Source organism: Vicugna pacos, chromosome 1 (assembly GCF_048564905.1).
Source record: "Vicugna pacos chromosome 1, VicPac4, whole genome shotgun sequence".
NCBI lineage: Eukaryota > Metazoa > Chordata > Mammalia > Artiodactyla > Camelidae > Vicugna > Vicugna pacos.
The window spans coordinates 115,691,458-115,708,421 of NC_132987.1; the positions used below are offsets into that span (position 1 = coordinate 115,691,458).

General features: G+C 48.4%; 1 protein-coding gene across 2 annotated transcripts in view; it reads right to left on the minus strand.

Moving 5' to 3' along the window:
- Positions 1–16,214, minus strand: part of RUNX1 (RUNX family transcription factor 1) — a 232,817-nt gene extending 216,603 nt beyond the window's left edge. Inside the window, exons 1-2 of one of the 2 annotated variants that reach the window (XM_072968885.1) lie at positions 16,101–16,214; positions 15,847–15,963 (exon numbers count right to left, since the gene is read on the minus strand). In XM_072968885.1, the coding sequence (XP_072824986.1) occupies positions 15,847–15,904 (58 nt within the window). In that variant the 5' untranslated portion in view covers positions 15,905–15,963; positions 16,101–16,214. The remainder of the gene's footprint in view (positions 1–15,846; positions 15,964–16,100) is intronic. The other variant, XM_072968882.1, reaches the window with a different exon arrangement.
- Positions 16,215–16,964: the final 750 nt, after the last annotated feature.

Genomic DNA, 16,964 nt, shown 5'->3' on the forward strand with positions numbered 1-16,964 from the left:
TGTCTGTAGCAGGGACGTGGGGAGCCTGCTCCTGTTCCCCCATCACCCCATGCAGATACATGTCCTAGCACTTATAACCTGCACAGTGATTTCCCTCCACTCATCAATAGCCCAGTTGGGCAGCTCTAATGATACTGCTACCAAAGAAGTGATGGGAGCAATGGAAATTGTGCACAGGAGTGTGGAGAAGTATCCTCCCAGAGGGATTTGAAAATAGCATGTAGAAAAATGAAATTGAATGGGCTTTGAGATTTCTGAAATTTTGACTAGATCTTCAATGACCTACAGGTCCTTGGATCTATCAGTATCTGGTCTTTTTGATTGTCTCTTTTCTAGATTTTTGAGAGTCTTCATGAAAGATATGCTGATCATCCCTTTATGATACAGTTCCAGTACATCACTTCAAATACAGTTTTAAAAGAGTCAAGGATTCTTTCATCATCAAATCATAGTCCTCCTTCCCTTGATGCCCGTAATTAGAGACTCAGATCACTCATTTTGAATTTTTTCCAAAGGACATGAATGTCCAGGTTACACCCTCTTTGGAAGACCATCTCTTGGGAAGGTGCACAATTTAGTAGTTAAGTGCTCAAGATCCCAAACCAGACTACAGTTGAATTCAGCCCTGCCACTTCCCAGCTGTGTGACCTTAAACAGATCTCTTGGCCACTCTGTGTCCCAGCCACACAAGTGTAAAATGAGGAGGCTAATCATCCCCACTGAATAGGTGACAACGATGACACGAGTCTCTATTTGTTAGGCACTTAAAGCAGGGCCCGGCGCATGGAAAATACTGTGTAATAGTGCTTGTTCAATAAAACTTGACATTCCAACAGTGCTTTCTCATCGCCTCCTGGGGGCTGACTTCTGTCTTCTGAACTTCATTATTGTGAGCATTGAACCAAAGCATCCTGGAGGCATTGTTCCAGGAGTCCCTCATTTTCTCTCCTTTGCCCTAGTTTTTCAGCAGAAAAACTATTAAAGATCGAGTTAACAGGTCTGGCTTCCTGTAGAAAGTAATCTCTGGGTATCGTTCTTCCTTGTTTGCCCCCAGCAGACTGAAATCATGGATACTTTTACTTTCTGCTCTTAACTCCGGGGAGTTTGAATGACTGCCCTGCTTCTAAGGACTGTCAGTTTCCGTGGACAGCTTGACCCGGCATTAGGAGACTGGGCTGGGAAGAGGGGTCAAAGTAGGTGTAGGGGTACAGACATGCTGGAGAGGGTCAATATTTTATATCCTTGGCTCATAAATACATGGGAAGTGACCATAGTGCACTGGCTCCTTGGGGTTCTCTGGAGCAGTGGTTCCCACACAGGGTGATGGTAGCCCTCAGGGGACATTGGGCCATGTCTGCAGGTGGTTCTGGCTGTCACATCTTGGAGAGGTGGTGCCACTGGCATCTAGCAGGTGTGGGCCGGGGATGCAGCTACACATCCTGCAGTGAAGGCACAGGGCCCCTCGACAAAGAAGGGGCCAGTCCCCCACGTCAACCTTGGGGAGGTTAATGGGTGGCAAATTCTCAGCCTGCACGAAGCCTGATGCCTTTCCTAGAGCACCAGAGCACCAGAGATCTCAGGCACCTGCCCCCTAGTTTCATAGGGAGGACACACACAACCCCGAGCAGAGACCCCAAGTCAGCCCCAGGCTCCATCTGTCACACTCCACCATTATCCTGTACATAAGCTGTTTTCTACCAGCAGCCAAACCATCCAATCTGCAAGGATGCATGCAATGCCAGGGTGAGGTCACACGGATGACAAAATTGGGGCTCACTTTTTGGATTTGGTTTGCCATAGTACATAAAGAGGAAAATGCGAGAATCGAGGAGAAGGGGATCCAATGAGAAAGCAAATCAGGTGGAAAGGAGAAAGCCTTTTACAATCAGCAAAGTCAGCTTGAGATTTCTCGTGTGCTGGCCAGCCCCCTAACTCAGTCCTCACGACGGTATACGAGGTGGACACCATCTCATCATCGTCACACTGCACAGATGAGGAAGAGGAGGCCCAGAGAGGGCCAGTGGTCTGCGCGAGGTGACTCAGCAGGAAGCAGACCTGGCATTCACACGCAGACACTCTGCGCCGTCGCAGGACGGGCGCCGACGTTAGAGAACCTGGACTTGCACAGGGCTCTGCCTCCGACACGCTGTGTGGCCCGGGAGGTTTCTTAACCCATCTTTGCTTCGTGCTCCTTTAGCATTTTTATCCAATGAGGATTCAGAGCTGTACTTATCTTGCAAGGTTTTTCATTAAAAGGGATGCTGGAGGAGACACGCCTGACATATTGTCCCCACTGGGCAAATGTTGCATGTTGTTATTTATAAGCAACTTTGTAACTGAATTATCTGACACAAAGACCAGAATCCTTCCCAGCAGTGGTGTGAAGGAGGCGCAGAGTAACCAAGCCAGGTGGTGTGGGGGGCCCCCCTCCCTTCTCACCCGATGTGAACTACTGTTCCAGAACTTCCAGAACCATCATGGGCCCAGGCTCCTGTGAGGCCACGTGCCTCACGGTCCCTCTCTGTTTTTACTCCTTCAGGCTGTGTGATCTTTACAAAAAAAGTGGATGAGAGAGAAGAGGCTGTTTTGAAGCAACTCCCACTGCTTCTGTGTATTGTCTGGACTCCGATCTGACCTGTGGTGGAGGTGAGATCTCTTGCACAAAAGGGTAGGAAGCCTGGGCCTCAGAGAAGGGCCCCTGTGGGAGTGTTAGCGAGGGCCCAGGGCCAGGACTCCCCAGACAGAACCAAGGCCTGAGTGAAGGGCAAGTGGAGCTCACGGAAGGAAGATGGAAGAGGGAGGGAGGAAAGGGGGGCTGGCCCTGGGGTGTATGCAGATGGTGCTAAATAAGCACAAAAAGGGCAGTTTTCTGAGTCACAAGAATTCCCCAACTATAACCTCCCATTTACACCATGGAGTTTTTATTCCCCTGTCAACTGCACACTTTGTGTGAGGAAAACATGTCTTTGGCGGGAACATGGAATCATCTTTCCAAAGGCGCTTTATTAGTTTACTATTATTTTTTATTGCAAAGAATAATTAGCATGAGCGCTTTTTAATTTGTTCCCATTAAGATGTTTGCATAACGACAATTAGAGGCTGGCAGGCACCCGGCTTCTAGGCAGGCAGGGGACTCTTGCTGGCCAGGAGCCGGCTTGGGGGGCTGGGGACTGTCATTAATTATTGCATCCTTTGCCACGTGGAGCCCAAGGAGAAAGGAAAGAAACTTTCTGCAACTCTGTGGTTATTCGCTGTAGAATCATCAGATGAGAAATGCCTTTTATACAAATAAGGTTAAAGAGAGAAAAAGAAAACCTCAAACCCACCTACTTGAAAAAAGGCCTCGTAATGACGTCAGAGGATGGGTGACGTGGACTTCTGAAATTACAGAAGTTTCTGCAGAAGGACTAAGAGCATCTTGGCCAAGTGAGTGGGCCTCTAGCTTTGCAACTCTGGCGTGCGGGGTCCGGCTGGCGGGAGGGAGTCCAGCTACTTTTGCTATCACAGCTGAATCAGCCGTTTCTGGGTGGAATTTTTATCCCAACCACAGGAATAGTGGGATGTGAGTGTCTGCTGGGAGCCTCACTGAAAACACTGGCCGGAGTCAGGGTCCTGACGGGCTGGCCCCCTGGGACTCCATGGCTTCCTGAAGGGTGGGCCCGGGTGCTAGGCCCCTGATTACTGGGCGGATCATTCCATGGGTTCTTCTGTACGTGGGTCCCGGACACGGACCAGGATGGGGCAAGAGAGGCACCCAGGACGTGCAGTTTAAGAAGGTGTTGTCTCTCCTGTTTGTGCAAGTGCAGGATCAGCCTGACATTACCCCAAGAGCAATCGTCTCTTTAAGGTATTTTTCCAGGAAGTGCCTTGTTGAATCAAACTAGTCCTTCCCCAGATAGACTGCCCGACTGCTAAGTGCACAACTAGCTGGTTGGGAAGAAAGACTTAATAATGGTCTCCCCCAGCCTCCACCCCCAGCCAGCAGCTCACCATCATCTTGGGAACAGGTGAGTCTGATTTCCACTTAAGTCTGTGCACTGCCGGTTTAGAGAAGCATCCGCTGTGGGCAACCCCGGAACCACCAGAATGTCTCCCTTGGGGTGAAGCTCTGATGGGGAGGGGCTGTGAGGATTAAACTAGTGGGCAGGGGAGGCGTTGACACTGACAGTGGGGACCTACCGACCACATGCGTCCAGAGGCAGGCAAGCGGGCCGGGACGGCGGACTTGACAGTGGACAGTGGCCCTGGTTTGAGGCCACCTGAGGTTCAGCCCCCCACAGTGCCACCTGCTTTCCAGAGGCCTCGGCAGGTACCTGACTCCACAAAGCTCAGCTTTCTTGAGTGTCAGACTGAGAAAATGGCAGCACCCACTGTCCTCCCTGCAGGCAGGCGGTAGGCTCTGCAGGGCGAACCCCTTCAGTCAGACCTGGCTCCCCCCTCCCCTAGCAGCCTAACTTCAGGCAGGTTACCTAATCTCTGCACGGCCTGCTCCCCTCAATAAAATAGGATTAGAAAAGAGAGTAGCTACTCCTGGGTTTGTGCGAAAGATTTAATGAGGTCATGCAAGAAAGTGCTTGGCAGTGTCAGTACGGGGCGCTTGACACATGCTCAGTATATGCTAGCTGTCACTGCGATCAGCTTTAAAAATTCACAACTCAGCTGTCGGCCGAGGCGCACTCAGACCACGTCTGCACTGCTGCGTAGTGAGGGGTAGACCCAGTTCTGCATCCTGCCCTGGGCTGGCTCCTGGCTCAGCTACGGGGCCGTGTGCTGGGCTCAGCGGGGCTCACTGCCCTGCCCACTCTGCTCTATACACCTTCAGTGGAATTTTCCAGTTGCCGTTACTTACTGACTTCCTCTATGTGTCCCTTGCTTCCTATGTATTATTTCTAATCCTTTCGACAGCCATCCAAAGTAGGGATTATTGCATCCACTTTCCAGAGCCCCTTGCCCTAAAGATGGAATAGAAACCGACCTCCTGGCTCCAAAGCACTGGGCTCCCCACTCCCCCGCTGGCTGATCAGGCCCATCCTTCCCCTTGGCCTCCCCATCACAGACGGCTCCCGGGGAAGGACCTGGTGCTCAAGAACACACGCCTTCTTCCGGAGCGGAGTTTACACTTCAGCACCCATGGGAGCGTCCCGGTGAAGGGCTCAGGTCCCTGCTGACGGCAGCTGAGCCCCCAGTGAGCAAGACATGAAATGTGCAGGCCTGGGGACTTCCTGATTTAAACGGAGGTATTCATGAAGAGGAAGGAAAAACACATCGCAGCTTGCCTTTTTAGCTTTTATCTTGTTTTAATTTCTAATTTTGGCACGTGTTTTACACTGTACATACTGATTGCATCACAACAGCAGCACAGGCACGAAAACGATAAATGTATAACTCGGCCTAGGTTTGGGGGCATGTGCAGTGAGTTTTCCTTCTATTTGGCACGATCACAGGAATTTGGAAATTACTGTCTTTTTTTTTTCTCAAGAAAAACAATTGACAGTATTTATTGCCATTGAGAAAATTTGAGCTTTCAAGTGAAAATTTGAATTTTGTAGAACTTGTGTCTGCGACTGGGAGCTTAGCAGCAGGCTGGTATTTCAACACGTTTGCTGAGGAGATTGGCGGTGATGTTAACGAAGATGATTTCCTAATATTCTGTACTGAAATGTATTGACATTTGGAAGATCTGCACAACTCAGTAAACCAGTATTTGGAAATTATGTCGTGCTGTTCAGCAGTTCCTGGTCCACCTAGAGGAGGAAGCTTTATTGAATTGAGTGCATCAGGGGACGAGGTCGCAGGGGAATCTCTAAGGCATGTGAATTGAATACTGGTGTGTGTGTGAGACAGAGACAGAGACAGAGACAGAGAGAAACAGAGAGAGAGAGAGAGAGAGGTCTTTACTTCCCCTGATGGAGGCCACTTCTGAGTGTAAGAGCTTTGAATCCGAGAGCTATGAGGACATATATCCTGGATGGGAATTGCAGCCGGGTTCCAATTTGGTCCAAAGACATTGCTCCCCCACTTCCCAGGGTTTCCCTTGGGAGCTGGAGGCTGGCAGTCTCGTGGGGCCATCCCTGCATCCTCTCATGAATATGCCCACTTGCTGCTCTGCTGGTCGTTCCAGATTTGGTTTTCATCAAAACCAACGTGGTGAACCATAAAATTGCCTAAGGAGGGCAGTGGGCATGTGGTGGGTGCTTTGCTAATGCAGTGCTGGGGTTCTGGGTAAAAGAGGACACCCAAACCCGGGGTGGGAAGGAGCGTCCAACCTGTGTCGGTGCTCACAGCTCTCAGGGAGCTGCCCCCTCCTAACGCAGGCCCCCAGAAGTTCTCTAGGGCTGGGAGCTCCTAGAAACCGTCTGCTTGATGTTTCCACGCTGAGAAAGGGATTTAGCCTATAAAGAGCGTGGGGTTTGGCCCATGTAAAGTCATTAAGGCGGATTACAAGAGGTGTCTGCTAATTATTTAAACTCCCAGTGGAATCAGCCACCCAAGTCCAGTGTCTGCGAAACTCTAGGGTTAGGAACAGAGCTGGCCCAGTGTCTGGTTGTGACTGGTATCAACCAGCGCTGGGACCTTGGCAAGGGAATCTGCCCTGAGACAGAGAGGTGTTTAAGATCACTCCAGCCAAAAAAAGAAAAAAATATATACATATATATGTGTGTGTGTGTGTGTGTGTGTGTGTATATACATATATAGAGAGAGTTATATATAGTCGTATGTTTATATAGTTTCAGATGCCGCCTGCAACCATATAGAGCTATATATAGAAAACACACACAGGTAACTTAGAAAGCATCACGTGAGACAATGTCTCCTAGCTCATCGGTGTCACAGTTCATTTGCTATTTAAACAGATTCATCCACCTCTAGGATACAATTATCTCTTTGGTTTGAACGCAGTCTAGAGGGAAGCATGTAGGAGGCATAAGTTTTTTCTTTTAATGTGAAGCAGTGAGGTGGGATGATTGGCAGTTGAACAGAATTTCCACTGTTGGCATCTGTACCTCTTTATGTGACCCCACCTTCTTCCCAGTCCTCATATTTGTTTAAGGTTGTTTAGAAATTGTTCCTCTCTTCTAAGACTGGGAGGCATAGCCATTCTGATCTGTATGAACAGTGGATTCCAAAGTAATAAAATAGCGGTATTAGATTCTTTCCATATTCATCCACGCCTAGAACATTTCATTACCCCCCCCCCCCCGGTCTTGCCACGTTATTCAAGCTGGGCTGCGAAGGGCAGAGACAAGAGAGAAAATTCCTGAAGGGTCTGGCTACTTTTTCCCTTTCTCCTAATTCCTTCAGACCCTGGCGTGGATTTTTTTACGTAGATGCAGTTTTGGATTTTACAAATTGTATACTTTCAAAGTGGGTTAATATCAAGTTCAGCTGCGACTGTTAGCGAGGTGGATGGAGCTGCACAGATGTAGTCTGCAGATGGTGTGGAGCGAGGGGCTTGGTGCACGAAGTTCAAAGTGCAAACAGAAGCTGTGTAATAAAGCAGCAAACTGTGGTTGGCGTTGAAACTGCTCCTGGAAAAAATGGCCCCCCAACGAATGTATTTTAGTTACATTCTCTTTTGCACATTTTGAGGCTGTAGTAAAAAATAAACATCAAAGGCTATATGTGTTAAAAACTTTTTGTGTGTAGAAAATGGAAATTGTTCCTCCACTGAGCAATGAGAGAGCTCTTCTGACAATGTGCTTAGCCTCCCTGAAAAAACTCCCCCATGACAGCCTGTGACCACCGAACAGTGTGCAGTGTGCTCAGGGTTCTGACTTTTTATTTTTTTAATGAAGCATAGTTGGTTGGCAATGTTGTTTTAGTTTCAGGTGTACAGCAAAGTGATTCAGTTATATACGTATATGTATATTTTCAAATTCTTTTCCTCTATAGGTTATTACAAGATAGAATATCATTCCCTGTGCTATACAATAGAAACTTGTTGTTTACCTCTTTTATATATAGTTATGTGTATCTGTTAATCCCCCGGTTCTGACTTTTGTTTGTCCTTTTAAAAATATCCCTGTCTGGAAACCAGACTACTGCAATATTTTCTAGCTCTTTCTTTAGGATCTACCACCATTAAAAAAAAAAACCTGAACATTTTCGGAAGAACTTAGGTGCCGAGCAAGACCAATGTAGCTCTCAAGGAGAAGAGGAGACAGGCTTGCTCTGTGGTGCTCCCAGGCTATACTTGATTTATCGCTCATATCTTATCATTTCATTCCCCATCAGAGATCAGAAAGGGTTCATCTTAGGAGTCCTAGTCTTCTAAGAGGATGTCCAAGAGACCAAGAATCAAAGCCAGATGGCCGCCAAGGCAAGTAAGCAGATTTGCAAAATGTCAGAGTCACATATTTCTCCCAAAGGACATGGTTTCAAGACCCAGTTGAATCCTTAACTTTGCGTCGCTTTAGCACAGGCCCCACAAGTTTATGCAAAGGAGCATCAGTCTTGACACCAGCGGAGCTGTTGAATGAGCCCAAGTAGCCAACTGAGATTTCTATTTGGGGTGAATTTTTACGGGGGGGGGGCCTCAGATGTCTGGCGGATCCCACTGTTTGAAATGAAAATCTGAAAATCTATCTGAAAATAGACACATAAGGACCATGGGCTGGGAAGGCAGCATTGTTCAAAATGTGAACAATTCTCTAAATGAACAATGATCTTGGAGCAAAACAAAATGAAAGATTTACACTATTTCCTATTTCAAGGAAAATTTGAAAAAAAGACTTCTTTTTTTTTCCTAAAGAAGGCATTGACTTGCAGGGAGGTAGATTTGTATCCAGACTCAGGAAGTAGACAGGGCCAGCAATTAACGAAGCAAAAATACTCTGTAACTTGTGGAAATTCATGGTATGAATAAGTGCTCTATCTCCCAGATAGAGGGATATTATCTGGCTGTCATATTTCAGTCAAAGGTAAAAAATGTCTTTAGGTAAATTCATGGAGGGTGACTTAAAAAAATTTTCCCTCAAGAATTTCTGTAGAAAAGAATTCTCTTACAAAAAGAATAAAGGATGTAGGGTGTTGGGCCAGGGGTTTTGAGAATTCAAAAAAGGGAGGGAGAGAAAAAAGGCAACTCTTTCCAGTTACTGATGGATACATCAACCTGGGGGCCAGGTGTGCTGGCTCTTAACAAGTAACACTCCCATCCATACAAGGCTGGCTGTTTTTCTTTTCCAACGGTGTGTGAGTTAAGTGTGCTTCTGGGTTTTGACCCTGAAAATAGGTGTGACCTTGACTCCCCTTTAACCAGCTCCCTGCTTGTTTTGCCTTCAGTAAATCAGGAATAAATAGCACCCTCCCCCACTCCCCAGCATCCACCTGCAACTTCCAAGAAGGACTGAAGGAAGAACTCAGAGTTCCCCTGTGTATATTTTCAAAGCACTGCTGACGTGGAAGACATACGAGACGAGACATCACTGGGAAAAACCAGGATATCTGCCTGGGACCAGTCTTCGCTAGCATGACATCCATTCCCAGCCACCTTCTCTCTGTTTCCTTCCCCTTTGCTGGCTGGCAGCCAGAGGGGGAGTAAAGGAGGAGTTTGTAGAGAAGGGCATCCTTTCCTGAATAAAAAAGATGGAGCACCACAAGCTGACGGGTTTGAAGTCCACCTTCTCCTTTCTGCCTGGACAGATCTGAGATGCAGGCCAACTCACAGTGCGGCCAGCACACAGGAGCATCCTGGCCACACTGTACTGGCCCTGGACCACTCACTCTGAAACTCCCTACTGTATGCACCAGACCGATGCCTGGCTGCTTGAGCTGCTGTAGTCAGATTTCCCTTCAGGTGCAGCCAAACAAAGCTCCCACTGGTAAACCCTAGCAGGAGCTTTTTGCTCTTCATCTCATGGTAAGAAAACACATCATTTCAGTCGCCTGTTGGATGCAAGGTTTATTTTTCCTCTGAGTTCTTTCTGTCCCTTCTCTGGCATCACTCAATGTCATCAGGAGAGCAGAGGGGAAGCAGAAGAAAGATTTGGGGAGAGAGAGAGATTCAGGTAGCTAAGAGAGGATGAGAGGATGTCCCTCCAGCAGGGAGGGATGTCTGGACCATCCAGAGGAGTGTTCCCCTTACTTTGCCAGCATGCCAAATATTACATGAAGTTTTAAACTGTGTTGTGTGCAGGAATCACCGCGAGTTCTCTGAAAGCACCTCCTAATTATGTTCACAGTCTGCAAAGCTCTTAAAGGAAATGCTCCCTTCCTATCACTCTGGGACATCATACTTTTTTGGGGAAAAATAGGCCAAGACAGACACATCACTTGAGGTGCACTTTATTCAGCAAACAGGCTGATGCAGAGGACTGGTGGCCCCAAGGGGAAAGGATGGGGAAGCTCAAAGGAATACAAGCTTCAGAAAAAGTGTTTTGTAGGTTTTAAGATCTGTTCTGGCACCAACACGGCTTCTGGAGAGTTCTTTGAAGAATGGGAGTTAAAGAAAAGTTGTTTTTAAGATAATATGGGAAAATGCTGGCCATGTGTGAAATGGTAGAATCACTATTCCCCACCAGAAAATAAAATAATTTAAAAAAATAGTTTCTTCAGACTAAGACAATTTTTGATGCATTTTACTGTACCTCTCTCTCACACATTCAAAGATTTCGAACAGGAACTCTGTCATTAAGAGGCAAGCACATCTAGAACATTATTACTCCCTTTTGCAGAACTCAAACGAGACACAGAGACATCTCATGACTCATCTAGGTCACTAGGAAGTTACCTGAGAAACTGAAAATTTGCTTGAGTTTCCTGTGCAGCCTCCACTCCCGCCCCCAGCAGGACAAGCAGCTAAGATAGATGCCTTCCGTCCTGGGTTTGGACAAATGCGTGGTCAGAGCATCATCAGAAGCACAGAGCCAGGGATCCTGTGGGGGTCCCCTGGGAGACACGGCTTTTTCATTAAGAAGGGCCTTCAGGAGAATAAGGCAACCCCAGGGCTCTCAAGGAGGAGACAGTCCTGCCAAGATTCCTGGGACAGATGTCCTGACTAGTCTCGATATTGAAAAGATAAACTTGCTGAGTTACATCAAGGGTCCTTGCTCTCCCTCTGTCCTCTTTATGGGTACTTACAAATGAAGCAAGGGTGACGTGGAGTTGAAGAGGTGGGCTGATTTACTACCACCTCCCACAGCCCACTGGGGCCCCACCACCCCACCTTTGCCCAGGCTGGACTCCCCACTTAGACCCCCCTTCCCTCTCCTCTTGGTTCCCACCCTCCACACCATCTCCTCCCCAACCCTGGGTCTCTGTCTCCAAGGAGTGTTTCCCACATCCCTCAGGGTATCGGGACCTCTCCTTTCTGAGACTGGACAGCTTGGACTCAGTGTGCTGTTAGAAAACTGGACATCAATAGCCACAGCTGACATTAACTGCCCGTTTTCCATGACTGCACTAAGCACTTTACATGGTTGTTTAATTCATCCCTCTCAGCTGCCTTCACAACGGGTACCGCTACCACCCTCGTTTTATAGATGAGGAAACTGAGGCTCAAGAGAGAAGCTGCTTTGTGCTATTTGGCCAAAGCCAGAAAAACGGAAAAGAAAGAACACGGCAACACTGTACTAAGTCGGTGTGTTCAGCATCCTGCCCCTTTGCTTTTCTGGTTGTGGCTGTTCTTACAAACTCCTGGGCTCTGTCCCCGGGACCGGCGCCCCTCAAGCCCTTCTCTATTCAATTCTGCATGTGCAGTGGCCACGGAGCCTCCCTTTGCCCCCAACATCACTTGTTTCTCAGTCAAGGGGCAGGTCTTTTCAGGGTGCACATTTCAGATCGACTTCAAGAGAAGAGAGAAATCTCCTGGCCACGAACTTGCTTCCAAAAGCTTGGCAATGACTTCTTGCCATTTAGATCCTGGCTCAGTGGCTGTTTCTGAAGTTGCTTCTGTTCCTGGCGACTCACTATGAGCAGGTGCAGGGCCTCCTGCGGCCTGTGCCCCACCCCCACTGATGGAGTGTGTCGTGGGAGGGAGTTACAGGGATGGTCCCCGCCCTTGACTGGAAAAGCAGAACCAAGGAGATGGCATCTTTAGGGGATGGGTTTTGCTCTTTTCAAGCTTCAACATTTCAAAATTGCCTTGTCATTTTTAAAAGGTTTCTTAGCATGCAAAGGGACTTAACAGGCAAATGGGATGATTTTGAGTTTAGATAGATTTTAGCACATTTTTTTTTCTTAGTTTCAAAATGTGTGGCAGTTTCAGAATACAGAACTCCATCTCACATGAAGGAGCTGGGCACTGATTCTTCCACATCCAGGAGAGCACTTAGGAAAAGTCCAGGTCCTTTGTGGGTCAAAGAGAGTCAGGCTTGCTAAGACGATCTGTTATGAATTGAATCATGTGCTCCCCAAATTCATATACTGAAATCCTAACTTGTAGTATTTCAGAATGTGACAGTGTTGGGAGACTGGGTCTTTACAGAGATGAATAAGATTAAATGAGATCATTAGGGTGAGCCCTAATCCAGTCTGACTGGTTTCCTTATAAGAAGGGGACACTGGGATACAGACATGTACAAAGGGAGGACCACATGAAGAAACAGGGAGAGGACAGCCACCTACTAGCCAAAAAAAAAAAAAAATAATAAATAAAAAAACGAAACGCTCCACCAGGATTTGCAATGAGATTTCTGGCCTCCAGAATCATGAGACAATACATCCTGTTGTTTAAGCCACTCAGTCTGCGGTCCTTTGTTAGGGCCGCAAAATAATACAGAACTCACACTGGGTCTGGTCCCTAGTGGAGTCGATGGCTCTCTGTGATCTTAAATCTTTAGCAGAGCCAGAAATGTCTTCCTAAATCGTTCTCTGAAAAAAGTGGCAAACTGAGGCTCCCAGAGAAGCATGCTTCACGCACTCAGCCTCGGATGCCGCGATGCCCTTTCAAAGATGCCTCGCGAAGACGGCGGCAAGTCAGCCTCGCTGAGATTTTTACCTGTGGTTCTAGGAACTCGGAGGCGCATTAGCAGTCAGGCTTCGCACAGACCACTAAGCCACTTCTAAGAACAAGGCTACCTGCGGCGCCCTGCAGACATGTGCACGCGCGCTTCCTCTTCAGGCCGCCTGCAGCTCCCAGGGCGCGCACGCTGGACCTGGCCGGGGAACCTGAGCTCGGGTTCTGCAAGGACTTGGCGCTGTGAAGCCTGTGCGACCATTCCAGGGAATTTCAATCATACCTCATCTTCTTGCACGTGAAGCGAGAGCCTGGTGCGGTGGGGTGGCAAAGAGCGGCGTTCTCTGTGGTAGACCACATTTGTTTTGCATGCCAGGCTCTCAGACTCTCGCTTGCCTGTCGCTCAGAAGGAACGACGCTTTGCTTGGTCCCCCACCTCTCTTTCTCCTCAATTTCCACTTGGGTATCTTGCTAAAAAATGAGTTACGGGTTTCCTCCAGTGAGAATTGCCCGCACTGACAGAGTACCATCCCAGGAGGAAAACAAGGTCCCCCTCCCCGCTGCTGCGCCCCCTGTGCCCCTCCTCCGCCCCCAGCTTGCGGGGTGGGGGGGGCGCAGCTGCCGAGGGAACGCATGCTGTAAACTACAGGCAGTGAGAAAAGACCCCAGTGCTGAGCATCGCTGACAGCCGGGCTGCGGAACCTGGGGTACCAACTCTGAGAACACTTTGTAAGAGAGAAGGGTGACTTCCAGCATCACGCCCTAAGGCAGTGTCCACACAGTACCAAAGGCCAGGATGTTTGGCCACCTGTCCAGCTCCAAGAAGTGGTACGGACAGCTAACCCAGACAGTTCAAACCCTCAGACTGACCAATCACCATGATAAAATTAGCCCTGAAATGGCCAAGATGTCCCTTTGAGTCTCTGAAATTAAATCTCAATATTATATTCTTGAGTTAGAGATTATGAAAGGCCCCAAGTTCCTTTTACTGAGAGGAAGGAGTGAAAAGACCTTCTTCTGTGAGCCCTTATGAGTCCTGGTTGGAGTCCTAGGGTGCTCTCCACTCTGCCCCCTTGAAAACTCACTGTTCATAACCTGGGGCAGGTCGGTGCCAGTCCAGGGGACACGGGGGCTGTGGGGCTGGGGCCGGGGCCAGGCTCCTCTTTCCCGGCATCTGTGCGGGTCACCGGGTCCCCTCACTATCTTTGCTGTCCCACCAGAAAGGACAGAAGGCAGGCCAGCACCACACACTGAAATCCCAACCATGATCCAGTGGAATGTTGAAAAATTTCCTGGATCTGCCTTCCTGAGTTGATAAAATAGGAAATAATCATTGTCTGGAGGACGCATTGAAAGCAGAGGAAAGGCAGGAAGATCATTTTTTTTCTGTTATTCTACAGATATTGCTTCCTTTGCTTGTTAGTGGCCCAGAGGAAATGCAGCGGGAGGCTCACAGCTTCTCAGCAGCGGCCGCGTTTCTGTCGCAGGAGCCCCGGCCGCGAGGATGTGTGACTCATACCCACCGCATGATTCAACTTCACTAAAATTTCCTCAGCTGCCAGTAAAGAAGCACTTGAAAACCCTTTAATTTGAAGCTTTGAATCGGTTAATGACTTGCTTTCTTGCCCTTCTCCTGAAATCTTCCCCCTCCCCTTCCCAACATACACACACACACACACACACGCGCGCGCGCAGCTTGCCAAGTGTTTAAATTTCAGAGACCCGGAAACATCAAGGCTCCGTGCATCCACAATAGCCTTTGTTGTGACAGAGTGGCTGGCAGGCCTCCGCGTTCCTTGGCGCACTTGGCCGTGTGGATACATAATGAGTCACAGATACTACTTGGGTGCATGCACAAGTTCGAGTTTGTCGCCAGAAAATTAATTGTTCCCCCGTCTCATCCATCCCGCTTTATCCCAGCTCTGCCAAACCATCAAGCCACACTGTGCAGGCCCTGGTCAGGGTGCTTGCCCGACACATGGTAATGCCGCTGTGACATCTCCCGGTTATGATTTTTGTTGGTTAAAGCACGGCCCCATTTTGCCACCAAGGAGACCCAGAACGCACATGCACACACAGGTACGCACACACTCAGAGGTCAACGACAGCTTTGTATATTTCAAGAGGCTGATTGCAAAAATGCAGACAGGTACTCCACACGAGCTGCCCCTATTAGGGAACATGTGATCGGGTCACTTCAGCTGCCGCAAACGCTTAGTTTAGGAAACATCTTCGTTGCTCTTGGCGAAATGGACCTCTGTGCTCTGCTTTTTTTCCTCTCTTGAAAGATGCTGGCTGCCTCTCTGCACTGAGGCAGCAAGGAATTACCCAGCATTGCCCCATCCAGGGGCTTTCAACCTAGACAAGTATGCCCGGCTACCGTGCTCTCTGCCTTTTGGAGACAGCTGACTTGTTACTTTGTCCCTGCTGTCCCCGCCGGGGCTGGTCCCGTGCGGCTTGGGGAGCCTACCTCCACCTCCGCCCCACACTGGCACCGGCCCTCCTGGCCAGCTCTGCCTTTTCCCCGCTGTTGCCCGGAGGGGGGAAGGCTGGCGTGCGGGCCACACAGCACGCCGGGTGCAGGACAGCTCAGTCACAGTCATTCCGGGCAAGGGGCAACGGAAGAAACCCCAGAGAGCTTCATGCAAGCTATATCACCTCAAGGACTTTAATCAGGGCCAGCCCAACTTACTTGCACTTGACAAAGTTCTCACACGCCGACTGAACACTTCCACAGCTCAACTAAGTATTTATTAAAACATTTCTGAAGAGCGACCGCCTGATGAATAAGTAATCCAATAGCCTTGTAATCATACGCCTGAGTTTGAATTCCTCCCACAAAACAGACAGGGGATCGGCCGGGGCTGTCTGCACCAAGTTACAACAGGCTGTCATTTCATTCTCTGCAAAGCTGAGCAAAAGTAGATATTAAAAGCCCAGAGTGTACTCACCTCTCATGAAGCACTGTGGGTATGAAGGAAATGACTCAAATATGCTGTCTGAAGCCATAGCTTCCTCCTGAAAAGGCACCCTCTTCTGAAGGCGGGGGGTTCAATGATTTCTTTTACCTTAAGAGCAAAAACCCAGAAAGGTCACCATTTTAACCCATCTAACCTCACCCCCAACCATGGTTCCCTACATCTCCTTTTTTACCCCCCTCCTCGACACCTCTGGGGCTCCCCAAGCCCTATGAAAAAAAATGTACCTTTGCGAAGATAAATATTCAAATTGTTAAAGATTAAAAAAAAAAAAGCGGCGTCTTGGCTGTGGGTTGGTGATGTTCAGCGCTCTGCGAAACCCTGTGGTTTGCAGTCAGTGTGATTCGTCCTGCGTGCTGACCACTATGCCGGGCTCAGACTTCTGACACTGCCAGGCTACCCAACTTGTGGTTCTGTGGTTGTTTATGAGGCCCAAAGAAGTTTTCACACAACCCAAATTACAAATTTAACTGTTCCCCTTTCCTCCGCCCATCTTCATTGGTTCCTGCCAATCACGTGACTCCAGTGATGTCAATTTCTTTTTCTTTTTTTTTTCCCTCTAACTTTCTGAGCAATGCCCTTCCTTCCCTCCACCTGCCCTCCCCCAAGGCTGTGCAAGAAAATAGCTGAGGAGACTTTGCAAGAGCGGGACTGGAGAAAAGGTGACTCAGTCTCTTATTATATCCATGGGCTTTGCTGATTTGGTACAACTTAAGTCCTGCTGTTGTTATTTGTGGTTTTAGGGATGCCTGACGATTTTGATAAAAATTTCATTGCTGCTTATTCAATAGTAATTCAAACCCTGGCATCAGGCGGCTGCTCAGACAGGATGTGGAACCCATCGTTTAAGACACTGGGCATGGGCTCCGGAGCATTCAGCCCTTGGTAAAGACCATCCCAGCAGTGAAACTATAAAAGGAAAAGCAAAACAAAAGGAAATGCTTTGACGAGAGTCTGACCCCTGAAAGGGTCTAGCAACTTGCTGGTATTTTAAAGCCTGAGAAAAGGAAAGCATCATTTTAATTTTGTGACCAAAAGCCCATTTTAATAAAACCCAAATGATGTGGTTTTGTTCCTCCTAACATCTTCTC